Consider the following 18,076-nt stretch of genomic DNA (forward strand, 5'->3'; position numbering starts at 1 on the left):
TGTAGCCACAGTATTTATATGGCTAGTCCAGTTCAGTTTCTGGTCAGTGGTAACCCCAGGATGTTAATGGTGGAAGATTCAATGATGGTAATGCCATTGAATATCAAGAGGCGATTGCTAGATTCTCTCTTGTTGGAGATGGTCATTTCTGATACTTGTGTAGCGTGAATGTTACTTGCCACTTGTCCACCCAAGCCTGGATATTGTCCAGGTCTTGCTGTATTTGGACATGGACTGCTGCAGTATCTGAGGAGTCACGAATGGTGCTGAACATTGTGCAATTATCAGCGAACATCCCCACTTCTGACCTTATGATGGAAGGACGGGCATTGATGAAGCAGCTGAACATGGTTGGGCCAAGGACACTACCCTGAGCAACTCCTGCAGTGATGCCCTGGAGCTGAGGTGACTGACCTCCAACATCTTCCTTTGTGCTAGGTATGACTCCAACCAGCGTAGAGTTTTCCCCCTGATTCCCATTGACTCCAGTTTTGCTCGGGCTCCTTGATGCCACACTCGGTCAAATGCTGCCTTGATGTCAAGGGCAGTCACTCTCACCTCACCTCGGGAGTTCAGCTCTTTTGTCCATGTTTGAACCGAGGCTTTCGTGCGGTCAGGAGCTGAGTGGCCCTGGCGGAACCCAAACTGGGCGTCAGTGAGCAGGTTATTACTAAGCAAATGCCGCTTGATAACACTGTTGATGGCCCCTTCCATTACTTTACTGATAATGGAGAGCAGATTGATGGGGCGGTAATTGACCGGGTTGGATTTGTCCTGCTTTTTGTGTACAGGACATACCTGGGTAATTTTCCACATAGCCAGGTAGATGCCAGTGTTGTAGCTGTTCTGGAACAGCTTGGCTAGGGGGGCGGCAAGTTCTGGAGCACAAGTACTCGGCACGATTGCCGGAATATTGTCAGGGCCCAAAGCCTTTGCAGTATCCAGTGCCTTCAGCTGTTTATTGATATCTCATGGAGTGAATCGAATTGGCTGAAGACTGGCATCTGTGATGCTTGGGACCTTTGGAGGAGGCTGAGATGGATCATCCACTCGGCACTTCTGGCTGAAGATTGTAGCAAATGCTTTAGTCTTATCGTTTGCACTGATGTGCTGGGCTCCCCCATCATTGAGGATGGGGATATTTGTGGAGCCTCCTCCTCCAGTGTGTTGTTTAATTGTCCACCGCCATTCACGACTGGATGTGGCAGGACTGCAGAGCTTAGATCTGATCTGTTGGTTGTGGGATCACTTTGCTCTGTCTATCATTTGCTGCTTATGCTGTTTGGCACGCAAGTAATCCTGTGTTATAGCTTCACCAGGTTGACACCTCATTTTTAGGTGTGCCTGGAGCTGCTCTTGGCATGCCCTCCTGCACTCTTCATTGAACCAGGGTTGATCCCCTGGCTTGATGGTAATGGTAGAGTGGGGGATATGCCGAGGTTACAGATTGTGTTTGAGTACAATTCTGCTGCTGCTGATGGCCCACAGTGTCTCATAGATGCCCAGTCTTGAGTTGCTAGATCTTTTCGAAATTTATCCCATTTAACACGGTGGTAGTGCCACACACCACGATGGAGGGTATCCTCAATGTGAAGGCGGGACTTCGTCTCCACAATGACAGTGCGGTGGTCACTCCTACCGATACATCTGCGACAGGCAGGTTGGTGAGGATGAGGTCATGTATGTTTTTCCCTCTTGTTGGTTCCCTCACCACCTGCCACAGACCCAGTCTAGCAGCTATGTCCTTTAGAACTCGGCCAGCTCGGTCAGTAGCGGCGCTACCGAGCCACTCTTGGTGATGGACATTGAAGTCCCCCACACTGAGTACATTCTGTGCCCTTGCCACCCTCAGTGCTTCCTCCAAGTGGTGTTCAACATGGAGGAGCCCTGATTCAGCAGCTGAGGGAGGGCAGTATGTGGTAATCAGCAGGAGATTTCCTTGACCATGTTTGACCTGATGCCATGAGACTTCATGGGGTCCGGAGTCAATGTTGTGGACTCCCAGGGCAACTCCCTCCCGACTGTATATCGCTGTGCTGCCACCTCTGCTGGGTCTGTCCTGCCCTGCCCTTGGGACAGGACATACCCAGGAATGGTGATGGTGGTACAAAAACAAAAATACCTGGAAAAACTCAGCAGGTCTGACAGCATCTGTGGAGAGGGATAACGCTTCGAGTCCATATGACCCTTCATCAGAACTAAGACATATAGAAATGAGATGAAATATAAGCTGGTAGAAGGGGTTGGGACAGGAGAGCTCGATAGGGGGCCAGTGATAGGTGGAGGCCAAGAAGAGACTGCCAAAGATGTCATAGACAAAAGGACAAAGAGGTGTTGACGGTGGTGATATTATCTAAAGGATGTGCTAATGGGGGCATTAAGGGAAGCAAGCTAGTGGCAGATGGCCCTAGTGTGGGTGGGGTGGGGGGGGAAGGGATCGAAATGGGCTAAAAGGTGGCGATGAAACAATAGATCGAAATAAATTTAAAAATAGGGAAAAGAAAAAATATAGCTGTAAAAAAATTATAAATTATTGGAAAAAGGGGGATTGGAAAGGGGATGGGGATGGAGGAGAGAGTTCATATTCTGAAATTGTTGAACTCAGTATTCAGCCCGGAAGGCTGTAAAGTGCCTAGTCGGAAGATGAGGTGCTGTTCCTCCAGTTTGCGTTGAGCTTCACTGGAACAATGCAGCAGGCCAAGGACGGACATGTGGGCATGAGAGCAGGGTGGAGTGTTGAAATGGCAAGTGACGGGGAGTTCTGGGTCATGCTTGCGGACAGACCGAAGGTGTTCTGCAAAGCGGTCACCCAGTCTGCGTTTGGTCTCTCCAATGTAGAGGAAACCGCATTGGGAGCAACGAATGCAGTAGACTAAATTGAGGGAAGTGCAAGTGAAATGCTGCTTCACTTGAAAGGAGTGTTTGGGCCCTTTGACGGTGAGGAGAGGGGAAGTAAAGGGGCAGGTTTTGCACCTTCTGCGGTTGTGTGGGAAGGTGCCATGGAAGGGGGTTGAGGTGTAGGGGGTGATGGAGGGGTGGACCAGGGTGTCCCAGAGCGAACGATCCCTGCGGAATGCTGCCGGTGGGGTGAAGGGAAGATGTGTTTGGTGGTGGCATCATACTGGAGTTGGCGGAAATGGTGGAGGATGATCCTTTGAACACGGAGGCGCTCTAGGCACTTTACAGTCTTCCGGACTTAATATTGAGTTCAACAATTTCAGATCATGAACTCTCTCCTCCATCCTCACCCCCTTTCCAATCCCCCCTTTTCCAATAATTTATAATTTTTTTACAACTATATTTTTTCTTTTCCCTCCTATTTTTAAATTTATTTTGATCTATTGTTTCATCTCCACCTTTTAGCCAATTTCGATCCCTTCCCCCCCTCCCACCCCACCCCCACTAGGGCCATCTGCCACTAGCTTGCTTCCCTTAATGCTCCCATTAGCACATTCCTTAGATAATATCACCACTGTCAACACCCCTTTGTCCTTTTGTCTATGACATCTTTGGCAATCTGTTCTTGGCTTCCACCTATCACTGGCCCCTATCGAGCTCTCCTGTCCCACCCCCCTCTACCAGCTTATATTTCACCTCATTTCTACATTTCCTTAGTTCTGGTGAAGAGTCATACGGACTCGAAACGTTAACTGTATTCCTCTCCACAGATGCTGTCAGACCTGCTGAGTTTTTCCAGGTATTTTTGTTTTTGTTCTAGATTTCCAGCATCCGCAGTATTTTGCTTTTATCTTAATGGTGACGGTGGTGTCTGGGACATTATCTGTAAGGTATGATTCCGTAAGGATGGCTATGTCAGGCTGTTGCTTGACTAGTCTGTGAGACTCCCACTTTTGGCACTAGCCCCCAGATGTTAGTAAGGAGTTAGCAGGGTCGACAGGGCTGCGATTGCCATTATCATTTCCGGTGTCTAGGTCGATGCCGGGTGGTCCATCCGGTTTCATTCATTTTTTGTGATCTTGTAACGGTTTGTTGCAACTGAGGGGCTTGCTGGGCCATTTTAGAGGGCATTTAAGAGTCAACCACAATTGCGGTAGGTCTGGAGTTACATATAGGCCAGACCAGGTAAGGACGACAGATTTCCTTCCCTAAAGGACATTAGTGAACCAGATGGGTTTTTAGAACAACCGACAATGGTTTCGTGGTCATCATTAGACTTTTAATTCCAGATTTTGGTGGGATTTGAACCCAGGTCCCCAGAGCATTACCCTGGGTCTCTGGATTACTAGTCCAGCGACAATCCCACTACACCATCGCCTCTTTCTGTGCTGTAAAGTTTCTATGATTCTATGAAGAAATTTTTCTTCATCTCAGTCCTAAAGGTGGTAACAGGTGTGGTTCAGCTGGTTGCACTCTTACCTCTGAGTTGCAAGCTCCTGGGCTCAAGTTTCTACTCGAAGGCTTGAACACTAAAATCAAGGCTAGCGCTCCAGTGTAGTCCTACATTCCCAGCTAGCTTTGTATTGTCAGTAAACCTAGATATATTACTCTTGATCTCTTTGTGGATTGTGCTGATTGGTTGGTAAGTTGACTGATTGGCTGAGTTATTGCCATGGAGAAAACAACAGGGAAACTGTAAGTTGCCCAAGATCCCGGGTAATTCAAAAATGGCACAAAGTTCGAACATATTCCCTTGTTTTCAGAGAATGGGTCCCTGAGTATGAATGTGTGTTGCTTCTAGCAAGTGTAAATGAGCCATGTTACAAGCTTGACTGATGACCTTAAATTGGTTGTTAGTGTAGCTATTAGTGCACTCAGGATTGTTCAGCAAATGCTGCCCAATCACAGAATCAGATTTAAAAGTCGATGCTTTGTTTTGTGTTTTGCAAGTGCATGCTGGTTGAGTACAGTATGTACTCTGCCTATTACAAACATCCAAGGAACATGTTCGATTTGATCAGCCATTTGCTGGGATGTACGGCTGACATATCTGGCATTGCGCCAGCAGTGAAATTCAAACACGACATTGCTCAGTTGCATGGTAGGCAGAATGTCTTTTTGGACTGACGGCAGCATCCTGTTAGTTGAAAACACTACTCACATAGGCACTGTGTGGTAGCAGGGCGAATCCAGCTTGCTTAATCTGTTAGTGTCCTTTTGAATTAGCTGAGAGCTTGGCAAGTTTATAGTTCCTCGTTGCTTTCTCCATGGCAATGCCTCAACCAACCAGAGTTAACTTGCCAAGAGTCAGCACTCTCTTCTCCAGTAGTATAAATTGTTGTCATTATTTGAAATTTGGCATTCTTGCTTTTGTCATGTTGAGTGCAAGACGAACAGCTTCAGCAACATGTCTGTCTTCTCAGCAACTTGAGACTTCTTTCGTGTTACTCTCCCCCTTATTTAATTTTAATTTTATCCCCTAGATCTAATTGATTAATTGAGCACTAATTTTTATTATAGAATACATTATCAAATGGTATTAAGATTAGGATAAATTCTATGTGGGTGTAAGGATTTATCTAATCCAGAGTGAAGTACAAACTTCGTTGGTGAGTAAATTTCAAGATTGAGAAAAACAGGTTTTTGGACACAGAAGAGATCACGGAATATCGGGATCAAGCAGGGAAGAGGAATTGATGTCGATCAGTCATGATCTTACTGAATGACGGTGCAGGTTTGAAGGGTTGTGTGGCCTACCTGCTCCTATTTCTTATATTCTTATTTTTATGTTCTTATGTAATGTGCTTGTGAACTAAAGTGCTGGACGACTTACAGTGCTCTTCTTACATTCTTAACGTTCTTTCCCCCCCTTCACCTCCAGACTGCACACATTCCGGGAGGTTCCATTTTTCCGAATACTGGTTTGTGGAGGAGATGGAACAGTTGGTTGGGTTCTGGGCGTTTTGGAAGAGATTCGATACAAGCTGAACTGTCGAGAGCCCCCAGTTGCTGTGTTACCTTTAGGAACAGGTGAGGTGAGGGATGTGCAGAGAGTGGGTGGGGTTTGTGTGGGGGATGTGCAGAGTGGGTGGGGTTTGTGTGGGGAATGTGCAGAGTGGGTGGGGTTTGTGTGGGGAATGTGCAGAGTGGGTGGGGTTTGTGTGGGTTATGCCCTCATCCAATTTTCAAATCCTAGTGGCTACAATGCGACTTCTGCCCACAGAGAATTTACTGCATATTTCAGCCCAGGTGGTCCACACCAGTGTTTATGCTCCATCTGAGTTTCCTCTCACTGCTCTGATTGTCACCCTATCAGCATATCCTTTTATTCCTTTCTCCCTTGAATATTTAACTTTCCCTTTAAAACATCTATGCCAATCATTTCAACTACTCTTTGGTGGCAAATTCCAAAATCTCACCATCTTTTGGGTAAAGACGTTTCTCCTGAATTCCCCATTGGATTCATTAGTGACTGTCTTATATTGAAGGTTACCACCGAGTTTAATATCACCACCGTCAACACCTCTTTGACCTTTTGTCTATGACATCTTTTGGTTATCTCCACCTATCACTGGCCCTCTATCCAGCTCTACCTGTCCCACCCCCCTTAAACCAGCTTATATTTCACCTCTTTTCTATTTTTCCTTAGTTCTGTTGAAGAGTCATACGAACTCGAAATGTTAACTGTGTTCCTCTCTGCAGATGCTGTCAGACCTGCTGAGTTTTTCCAGGTATTTTTATTTTTGTTTTTGTTTTGGATTTCCAGCATCCGCAGTTTTTTGCTTTTATATATATTTATGGTCCCTTGTTTTGAACTCTCAGAAGTGAATCTGTTTCCAGTAAGGAGTCTAGAATGAGGGGTCATTGATACAAGATTAAATGTAAGAGATTTGAAACAGAGCCAGGAGAGGTGTCTTTACTGAGAATTGTGAGGCTGTGGGATTCACTTTCAGTGTTAATTAGAAATCTGCCAACCCACTAATACAGGTGAGATTCACAGCATATTATGGCTTTAACAGCAACAACCGTCAATTGGGGAAATTCTTCTCTAATATCTATTGCTCAGGCAAAATGCTCCCCTGTAATGTCTTCAGGTTTTGCTGTGTGCCCCAAGGTGTACAAACACTGGGGGCTGAATTTTGCCGTTGGTGAGCAGGGGGTGGGGTCCGCTCACCGATGTGTAAAATGACGCGGGATGATGTCAGGGGGATCCCCCTACGTCATTACGCCCCATTTAAATTTTCAGGAAGGTGGGGACACAGCAAAATCAGCTGTGGGTCCGCCGACCTGTCAATAGCCAATTGAGGCCATTGACAGGATCATTTAAACAATCAAAGGACCTGCCCGTCCAACCTTAAGGTCAGCGGGTCGGCCAGGAGCCCCGGCGGGGAATAGAGAAAACATGAAACCTCATCCACCGGCGGGACGAGGTTTCATGTCAGGATTTAAAAAGTTTAATAAAGCTTTAGTGAAATTTATGAACATGTCCCATCTCATGTGACGAGGGGGGCATGTTAAGGAATTTTTTTCTATTTTCACTGTTTTTACAACTGTCAGCGATCTCTCTGAGGCTGCACTTAGCCTCAGGGAGATGTGCGTTCTATCGTGCGCATGAGTGAAAGAGCGCACTCTCGCATTTAGGGAATACCCCCCCTGCCCGCACAGGGAGCGCATAGCGCTTCCCGCCGGATGCCACGCTGGGAGGGCCTTAATTGGCCCGCCCACATAAAATGGCGGCAGGACCCGCTTCTCTGGTGGGGATCGGCTCCCCGCCCACCGGAGATTGGGTCAGGCCCACCCGCCCGACAGGCAGAAAATTCTGCCCTGGGTGTCTGTACATTCTAAGAGGTTTGTTTATGGAAAGGGCAGCATCCTTTAGCTATTCACGAAGTGATGCCAAAGTACATGGTATTTTCAGACCTTAATGTTGTTGTTGGTGCCACTGCACCACAGATGGAATTTCTCCCTTGGATTTAAAGAACCATCACTACACTGACCAGTATCTACTAATTTTCTTTCTTAGGCAATGACCTAGCAAGGGTGTTACGCTGGGGACCTGGTTACAGTGGTGAGGACCCCTTCTCCATTCTGGTTGCAGTTGATGAAGCAGAAGAGGTCCTTATGGATCGTTGGACAATCCTTCTTGATGCCCAAGAAGTTATTGATGGCACAGAAAACGGTGTCCCTGAGCAGGAACCTCCAAAGGTATTCGTGGCAAAATATAATTGAAATAGAAGCTGGTATGAGGGTCACCGTAGTATGTTCATAATCAAATTGGAGTTTGATGGATCAGAAAGATTGAAGGCTTCTGCCTGAAGGCTTGATTCAGTCCCCATATCTGCGGGGAGAGAAGTTCTGATGAAAGGTCATTGATATGAAACTTTTCTGTTTCCTTCTCCATAGACGCTGCCTGACCTACTGTGTTTCTAGCATTTTCTGTTTGTTGATATGTGTTCAGGGTTTCACCCCTGGGTTGCCAAATGTGGTCTGTGCAAAAATTACAAAAGAATTAGTTTTATTAGAATCTTTTGAGCTGAAATGTGATATTGTGGCTGAATGATTGAATCAACAGTAGTTCGCAGGAGTCTTGGAGTCTTGAGGGAGAGACCCTCAGTTAGTAGAAGCCCTTTCCATTTGCATTGTAGAATTTGATATCATAGTGAAACACGGTGACGGACAATTTCTCTCAGAGTAACTTTGCTGTGATTTCAGAAAATTTGCATATCTTTCTAAAAAATTACAGAACTATGTGAATTATCAAAATATTTACATTATCTTGAATTCTGGTTAATTAAACTGTTTAACTATTTAACTATTTAGTTCTTTTTGAAGTGTCTACACTGACTGCATCAGACAAATGGAACATTATTTTGTGTCTAAAGGAAAGTTGAATATGCTACAGTGCTAATTAGAAGAAAAAGTGTAGAGTGATGTGTATGAACTCACACTGCTGCCCATGAATGATCATGGATAGAGCCAGTGGTGCTAGGTTTTTGGATATTACAATTAGTTAGGGAAAGCTCTACAGACAGTCGCACACTTACAATGAGCCAAATGACCACCTTCTGTGCTGTATGATTTGATTCTGTAGTTAGTGGGCTCTGGAAATGTTTGGCTTACTTCCATCTTGCCAGCAGGAGTTCCTAAAACACAAGGATCAGTGTTGGGGCCTTAATTATTTACAGTTTATCTCAAAGACTTGGTTGAAGGGACTGATTTTATTGCAGCTAAATTTGCTGACAATACAAAGGCAGATAGGAAAGCAAGTTGTGAGGAGGATACAAAGAGTCTGCAAAGGGATATATATATATATATATACATAGGTTAAGTGAGTGGGCAAAGATTTGGCAGGTGGAATATAATGTAGGAAATTGTGGGTAGGAACTTTGGTAGGAAAAATAGGAAAGCAAAATACTGGGTCATCAAACCATTGTGAAACTAATTAGTTACAGGTTTAGAGATGCTAGTTCTACTTGATCAGAACATCTTTTTATTGTTGGCAGATTGTACAAATGAACAATTATTGTGGAATTGGAATTGATGCAGAGCTGAGTCTCGACTTCCATCAAGCAAGAGAAGAGGATCCTGACAAGTTCAACAGCAGGTCAATCATCTCAGTTACAGTTTTCATTGTAGGAAAATTAAGCTAGCTAGAAATGTAAAAACGGATAGCAGGAGTATCTACAGGCATTTAAACAGGAAAAGGATAAGTAAAAGTGAGTGTTGGGCCTCTAGAAAGTGAGAATGAGGAGTTAATAGTAGATAATAAGGAAGGGGCGGATGAAATGGACAAATATTTTGCTTCTTTCTTCCGGATTTACAGCTGTTACTGGAATGTTTTTTGCATCCTCTATTGTGAAGTGGAGAGGCGAGAGGAACTTGGTGAAATTACAATCACTAGGGAGGCAGCACTGAGCAAACTGATGGAGCTGTGGTCTGACAAGTCTCTGGGTCCTGATGGACTTCATCCTAGGGTCTTAAAGAGGTTGCTAATGAGGTAGTAGATGCGTTGGTGTTAATTTTACAAAATTCCCTAGATTCTGGAAAGGTTCCATCAGACTGTAAAGTTACAAATATAACCCCTCTATTCAAGAAGTGAGTGAGGCAGAAAACAGGAAACTATAGGCCAGTTAGCTTGACGTCTGTTGTGGGGAACGTGTTAGAGTCGATCATTAAAGAGGTTATAGCTGGGCACTTAGGAAAGTTCAAGGTAATTGGGAAGAGTCAGCATGGTTTTATGAAAGGGAAATCACGTTTAACCAATTTATTAGAGTTACTTGAAGGAATAACATGTGGGCTGGATAGAGGGGAGCCTGTGTAACATGGGGCAGAATTTAATCCAGCCCGTCCTGGTGGCCAGACCCACTTAATCATGGAGAGGCCTGGCAGTGGGAAAACCTCTTGTGATTAAGTCAGAGGCGGGAAGAGGCTCATATAGGAGTCTCACCCACTTATGCTGGGCGAGATATAGCTCTTGGGGTGAAAGGGATCAAAGGATATGGGGAGAAAGCGGGAGCTTTGATCAGCCATGATCATAATGAATGGTGGAGCAGGTTCGAAGGGCCGATTGGCCTACTCCTGCTCCTATTTTCTATGGGTCAGTTAGGCTCATTAATGAGCCAGTTGACACAAATTATCCCTGAGCCCACCAGACTTTAGTGGGAATCACACAGCTTTCCTGTGCCTCCCAAAGGCTGTTTTGTAAACTCTGTTGTGTTACTGGAAAACATCATGGTGAAACTTCTGAGGCTTTTATCCTTGTTAAAATTCTTTCTGGTGCATCTAACATAACTAATTAAAAAAATATTGGCTGTAAATGTATTGGTCCTTACATCCTACATTTTCTTAATTTGAGACCGGAGTCTTTGAGCTGTAGCTAATAAAACTCATTGATGTATTATCGAGAAGATTGGCAACAAATGATATAAACTGTTCCCGTGCGTTGAATATTCAGTTTCATTTTTGTCAAGCCTTCACGCTTCCTCATTGAGGTTTCTCTAATGATGTCAGTGCATTGGTTCTCTTAGGAAGTTGGTGATTTCTGCTTCACATAACTAGCTACAGGGAGAAAGTATGCCTTGGAATACCGATTTCACTTACTTTAATTAAATTCTTCACTTAAGTATAAGATCATGGCCTCAAAATTAGTTTACGACATTCCTGGGCACAAATGGATGCAATGAATGGACCCAAAACCAGGAGACAAATGCCCCAAGAGAACATAGAATTGGTCCTTGGACCTCATAAATAAGGAAGTGCAAGAGCAATGGGGGAGGGGAGAAGAGGAATGATGGCCCAGGTTAGAGGGGCAGGTGGTGTCAGATACTGGACACAATGGGGAATGGGAGTGGGAGAGGACTGGAGGGGCTGATTTAAGGTTGGCATAAGGAGAACTGAAGAGCAAGAAGGATCATTCCTGCCTCCAGAGAAACAGTTTCAAAAATCTTTATTTTTAAAGGCACCTTGTGTTAGTTTAGGCTGAAGTGACTACACAAGGACCCTGCACAGAGTTGGCTGGAGGCTGTCTGAAGTATTTATAAAGTCATCTGGAAAAATTCCTGACCCAATTTTGGATTGAGCATTTTTCAGGCATCTTTAGGGCACAAAATATCGCCCACTGAGATGTTGGTTTGTTGTACCTGTTTTATGACTGTATATAGCTGAAGTTATTCAGCAGGTAGAGGATCCATCTCTGAATGGTTGGCTGTAGAATTACCATAGTCTTAAGGACACAATCTGTTTATTTCATGAGTCACTGAAGGAAGATACTCTTAACCAAAGGCATGTTGTAGCCTTATATGAATCTTTCCCCAGTGCAATTTTATTCTTTGGACAACATTTTGAGGAGAAGGTGATTTTATCTTTACTTGATTGTAAATTCCACAGATGATTTATGTTGAGTCTATCACCTCTGTAACATCCATATAAGAAACAGTTAGGGATAAAGGAGAGAGTCAGAGATATTGTAGTGGGAGGTGACATTTTGAGAACATTATTTTCATTTATAAGCCCATGGCAGCAATTTTAGTGAGTTTGATGAAGCACAATAGTCGCCTCCTCCTTTATATTGTTCTATTACTAACCTGCCTTCAAAGACTGTGATATAAACTAGAGGATACAGAAATGAACATAAATGATATATAATGATAAAAATATAGCCACTTGCCTATGTTTATATTCTACGTCAGGCTTGTCCAACCTTTTAGTGTGGCAGGGGGGGGAACATTTCAATTTTTTTCTCACTCAAGGGGCCAATGAGCAAATTTCAGGAAGATAAAGTTATAAAGATAAGGTCAAAGCAATAAATTAATAATCTGTTTAAAATGAGTAATAAATAAAGATAGCTATTGGAGTATGAGAAGCTGAGTGTGTGTCTGCTCACTCCCAGACTCAGGGTGCTCACTCACCCACACCCGCTGTGAGAGTGGGTGAGGGTGTGTGTTGGTGTGAATGAGCAGCCTGAGCCAGACTCATGCACAGTTTATCTAGCCCCACTGCTCCACAGGTCACACCATTAGTGTAAGTGTTGAATTCGCTTACCAAAATGGCCAATTATTTACCTTCACTCTGTTAGACCCAGAATAAAAGATACTTTAACATGGCTTCCTTCAACTGATTTACTATAAAACAAAACTTATTTTTTAAAACAAATTGCAGGTACTGGTTAGCACACAAGTTGTAATCTATAACTATCCCTTTTAAAATTCCCCAGCGCAAACACAGTCACAGAAGCAAAGGACAAGCAAATAGGGTCTATGTTCAGATTTGCGAAAGACTTTATGAAAAGGATAAAGTTAGCAGGGTTTTGATGCTGTTGACCTGGTGCTCCCTCATGTGAAGAAGGGTCACTAGTCCCAGTAGATGTACGGAGGTTCTCACTAACAGAATTTCAGCCTGGAAGAGAATAGAGTCGAATCAATCCTCCTTGTTTGAGCCAAACACAGACAAGCTCCCCTGAGATGAGGATTCCTAGCTGGATCCTGATAACCACACTGTATTTCAAGCAAGGCAAGCAGAGTGCGAGCTGGGCATCTTTCCCCCTTCTCAGTTCATTCCCAACAGAGTTCAAAACAACAAGTTCAAACATAAAGCTTATCTCCATCAAGTGATTTCCAGTAAATCACTAAGGCCTTTGCCTTTAATCCAGTTTTTTCCATCAATTAAAGTGATTGCAGTTCAAATAAACAAAAAGCTCTCCTCCACAATTACTATGCTGCTCATTTAGCTGACATCATGTGATTCCTTAGAAAAGACATGCAAGGCACTCTCCTTGCCTTGTTGACAGTCCAAGATGAACTTATGACCTTTTTAAAAAGTATCCAGGTCAGCTTCCAAATGTCCAAATAATCCAATGTCCTTCCAAATATTATAAGAAAATATAGTTCTCTAATGTATGGTTCTAACAATGCACACACACTCTCCTCTCTCTTATTCTCACGCACACATGTGCACACTCTCCCCTGTCTCTCACTTACACACACATGCACACTGTCCTCTCTCTCTCTCTCTCTCACACGCACACACACACACACACATAGGCACACTCTCCTCTCTCTCTCTCTCTCACACGCACACACACATAGGCACACTCTCCTCTCTCTCTCACTCACACACACGCTGTCCTCTCTCTCTCTCTCTCACACGCACACACACACACACACACACACACATAGGCACACTCTCCTCTCTCTCTCTCACACGCACACACACACACACACACATGGGCACATTCTCCTCTCTCTCTCTCACACGCACGCACACACACACACACATAGGCACACTCTCCTCTCTCTCTCTCACACGCACACACACACACACACACATAGGCACACTCTCCTCTCTCTCTCTCTCACACGCACGCACACACACACACACATAGGCACACTCTCCTCTCTCTCTCTCTCACACGCACACACACACACGTAGGCACACTCTCCCCTCTCTCTCATTCTCACACACACATGCACACTGTCCTCTCTCTCTCTCTCACACGCACGCACACACACACACACAATAGGCACACTCTCCTCTCTTATTCTCACACACAGATATGCATACTCTCTCCTCTCTCTCACTCACACACGCACACGGCCACACTCTCCCCTCTCTCTCTTTCTCACACAAACACACACACTCCCCCGTCTCTCTCCCTCTCACACTCTTCCCTCTCACTTACTCACACTCACTCTCACACTTGCTCACACTCACGCACACTCTCTCACTCACTCACCCTCTCACACATACTCACACTCTGGTGGGCCCCATTCTCGCTCCAGGCTCCACTCTCACTTTGGCTCCCCATGAGCTCCGCTGTCATTCTGGCTCCCCAGGCCCTGCTCTCACTCCGGCTCCCCCCATCCCCATTCCCTCCCTGACTCATTCTCTCCCCAGCCCCACTCTCATGCTGGGTCCTGGAACTTGCCTTCCCACTGTATATCCAACAGCTTTGGCGGACCCAGTCCAGAGAGGTTGGGGACTGGAACCTGTCCCATGGGCTGCCAGTTTTACAAGCCTGTTCCGCATGAGAACATTTAATTCTAATGATATATTTTTTAAATAGTACCTTAAAAGATGAGTCTTTTCTGCTCAGCTGCTCTGACTTGGGGAATATAGGTTAAACTAGACAGAGATCAAACCATATGAGTTTCAATTTCAAATGTGAAACTAGGTTGAAACAATGCCAAGAATCCCTTCCCTTTGCTTCAGCATTATATATAAATTTATTTCACAGAGCAAAGATTTCTAAGTATTGACTAGCTGAGATATCACAGGGATGCACTTGTCCTGAAAATAACATCTATGAATATAGGGTAGGTTTTCCAAGTCCTTACCCACTGGGTATTGGGAAAATTGTGGGCAGTATCCCTGATTGGAACTGGCGTAGAGCGAGTTGGAGAATGTATCCGATGGTGTAGTCATCATACTGGTCTGAGAAATTCACTTAGCACTGATGGTGCATACCGTTCTTTCGTTGAACCTCATGGAACTTTATAAATCAAATTCAGCACTAATTATTGCCCAGATAACTCATCATTTACAGCTCACTGGAATGTTGTGTTGTTTGTGAAAAACTGTATTAAAACCAGTCGTTGAGCTTCCTGGTGATGTGACTGTGGAATGCAAATACTTGGTCAGATTGGTTCACCCTCTTGACCAAGGAGTTTGCAGGAGCCTGGTTGAGTGACAAAATCACTGTAATCTATTGTGAACATAAAGAGGAGCTGTTCTTTTTAATTAAATTGATTATCTCAATCACGGGTTAACTGCAATAATTGGTGCTGAATTTGGTTTATAACATTCCGTTAGGTTTGGAGGATTAGGTGTCCTGAGATAAAACAATGTCACAAGATACATCCTCTCGCTAACTGATAACCACCCATAAACTGGTTGTTGTACCAATGTTGTTGTTCAGCGTGTAATTGATGTTACAGAAAATATTAGTTTTCCTTCAAAGTGTATGTTTCCTAAAAGAAAGTCTTATTTTTCACTTCAGGTTTCATAACAAAGGAGTTTATGTAAAAGTTGGGTTGCAGAAGATTAGCGCCACACGTAGTCTGCACAGGGATTTAAAACTCCAAGTCGATGATCGTGAAGTGGAGCTTCCAAATATTGAAGGCCTCATTTTTCTGAACATTCCCAGGTAAACATTTAGAAACAAAGCTGGTTCCTCTAGAATTCCCTCCCTAACCTCTCTGCTTCTTTGCCCCTTCCTCTCCTCCTTTAAGACATTCCCTAAAACCTACCACTTGTACCAAAAGTTCAGTTACCCCTCCATATATGTATATAATATAGCTTGTATATAGTATGTATATACTATAGCTTGTATATAGTATGTATATAATGTAGCTTGTATATAGTATGTATATAATGTAGCTTGTATATAGTATGTATATAATGTAGCTTGTATATAGTATGTATATAATGTAGCTTGTATATAGTATGTATATAATATAGCTTGTATATAGTATGTATATAATGTAGCTTGTATATAGTATGTATATAATATAGCTTGTATATAGTATGTATATAATGTAGCTTGTATATAGTATGTATATAATGTAGCTATAATAACATAGCTTGATGCCAATTTTAATTATGCTTCTGTGAAGCGCCTTGGGGCATTTTCCTACATTGAAGGTGCTATATAAATGCAAATTGAGGCTGTTCCTCCCCCAACTGGCTTAGATCAGATAATTCAACACCAGTGACATCCAAACCTGGGGTGTTCCTGGTCTCTGTTGCCAAATGGGAGGGAGCCAAATTCCTGAACATTTGTGTTGAATGATTCATTGAAAGATGAATGTAGTGAACTCCCTCCCCAATGACGTTCGCAAATGATGCAGTTAATAAGGACATCACACTTCACCTTCAGTCCCAATGACTAATCCTGATTGGTGCTTGAATAGTACAATTCACAATGATTTAAGCACCCTGCTGTTAGATTACTTTAATTACCTCTAAATCCTTTGTTCCAACTGTAAAATATTTACACTACTCCACTCATGGTTCCAGTGGCCAGGCTTTGTGTCAGGAACAGTTTCATAAAATAATTCCTATTATTCCTTTGATCAGATCAGTTCCATTGATAAGTATTTTGCAGATGCATTACACAAGTATTTAAAAATAATTTCTCCAAAGTCATGAGAGTCCTTTAGTGTGACTGTGCCACAGAGTGGCTTTTATACAGTCAATGTAATTTGGGTTTAGGTACAGTGCAATGTCGTAAATAACTGCTGAATGTTCTATCTGAGGAGGTCTGGAACCATTTGTAAAGTGAAAATAAACCAGCTGCTGTGAAAAGTAACTTTGCTTGGAACTCCAATTCTAGTTCAACCTTTACACTCAGCATTTAGCTGGGAGGGCCCATCTATCAGTGTATGTTCATGACCACAAGTATTTGTTATGTTGAACTAAACAACAAGTGCAAAGATATGCTTCTCGGAACATTCATATGGTAACCTTTGTGATCTTAAAGTGCCATATCTGTATTAACTTTACTGTGTTTACATATAAAACAGTGAGAGATGTGTTTTATTTCAGCAATTAGACCGTGCTAACTACCTGTGTGATTTTTCACAGCTGGGGATCTGGAGCAGATCTGTGGGGGTCTGACAGTGATGGTCGTTTTGAGAAACCCCGGATTGATGATGGGATGCTGGAAGTAGTTGGGGTCACTGGCGTGGTTCACATGGTAAATGCCGGACTTTTCACTGTGGTGGACAGTCATGGAAATTCTATTAAAATTCAGCAAAAAAAACTGAATTTAATGTTTAAAAAACCTAAAGATAAATTGTCAAAGTTGTGTTTTGTTGACTATCTAGATGAATCAAATTTTGACAAGCCCACAGTAGGATTGTAAATGAATTGGGAGGGGATGTTCACAGCCTTCTAACTCATTGATTTGTTGGCACATTGTCTCAGCTCAGCACCCAAGGGTGCAGCCATCCAGCATACCTGGTTCTGTGACCAGTTCTTGGACATATGCCAATTACAGGCCAAGGAGTAAAAGCTGGACAAATTCCTCCCCTGCCCACCAATTTGAGCGGAAGCAGAAAGCTGAATTTTCAACTCCAGTCATCCAGAAAATAGTCCGGGGTTTGATATCCTGGTGATTTTAGGGCTGGGCTTCAGATACAATGCACCTGTCTAGTTGGGATTGGGTTGGTTGGGAGATGTTTGGAGTGGTGGGATCTGTTCTTGTGCAGTTTCTTGTTTATTTCTGTTTACCCCAAGTTAACTAACATAAAAGGGAATCCAAAAGTCTTATATAGGAATATAAATATTAAAAGGAAGAATGGGGCTGATTAGGGACCTAAAAGGGAATCTATGCATGGAGGCAGGGGACATGAGGTATTAAATGAATACTTTTTATCTGTCTGTACCGAGGAAGCCATACTGAAAAAGGAGGTAGTTGAGACATTTGATAGACTAAAAATTGATAAAGAGCAGATTTTAGATAACCTGGCTTTTTTAAAGTTGATAAGTCACCAGGACTGGATAGATGCAACCAAGGATACTGAGGACAGTAAAGATGGAAATTGCAAAGGCACTGGCTATAATTTTCCAATCCAGCTTAGATACAGTGGTGGTACTAGAGGACTGGAGAATTGCAAATGGTACACCCTTGTTCAAAAAAGGGTGTAAGGATAAACCCAGCAACTACAGGCCAGTCAGTTTA

At 43.4% G+C, this 18,076-nt stretch overlaps 1 protein-coding gene across 1 annotated transcript in view; it reads left to right on the forward strand.

Annotated features, from left to right (window-relative positions):
• dgkq (diacylglycerol kinase theta) overlaps positions 1–18,076 on the forward strand; it is a 153,568-nt gene that overhangs the window by 112,756 nt on the left and 22,736 nt on the right. The window contains exons 16-20 of the mRNA XM_078563460.1: positions 5,780–5,928; positions 7,922–8,103; positions 9,402–9,502; positions 15,392–15,538; positions 16,978–17,089. Coding sequence (XP_078419586.1) covers positions 5,780–5,928; positions 7,922–8,103; positions 9,402–9,502; positions 15,392–15,538; positions 16,978–17,089 — 691 coding nt within the window. The remainder of the gene's footprint in view (positions 1–5,779; positions 5,929–7,921; positions 8,104–9,401; positions 9,503–15,391; positions 15,539–16,977; positions 17,090–18,076) is intronic.

The sequence above is a fragment of the Cetorhinus maximus genome, chromosome 1, assembly GCF_964194155.1.
Source record: "Cetorhinus maximus chromosome 1, sCetMax3.hap1.1, whole genome shotgun sequence".
Classification (NCBI taxonomy): domain Eukaryota; kingdom Metazoa; phylum Chordata; class Chondrichthyes; order Lamniformes; family Cetorhinidae; genus Cetorhinus; species Cetorhinus maximus.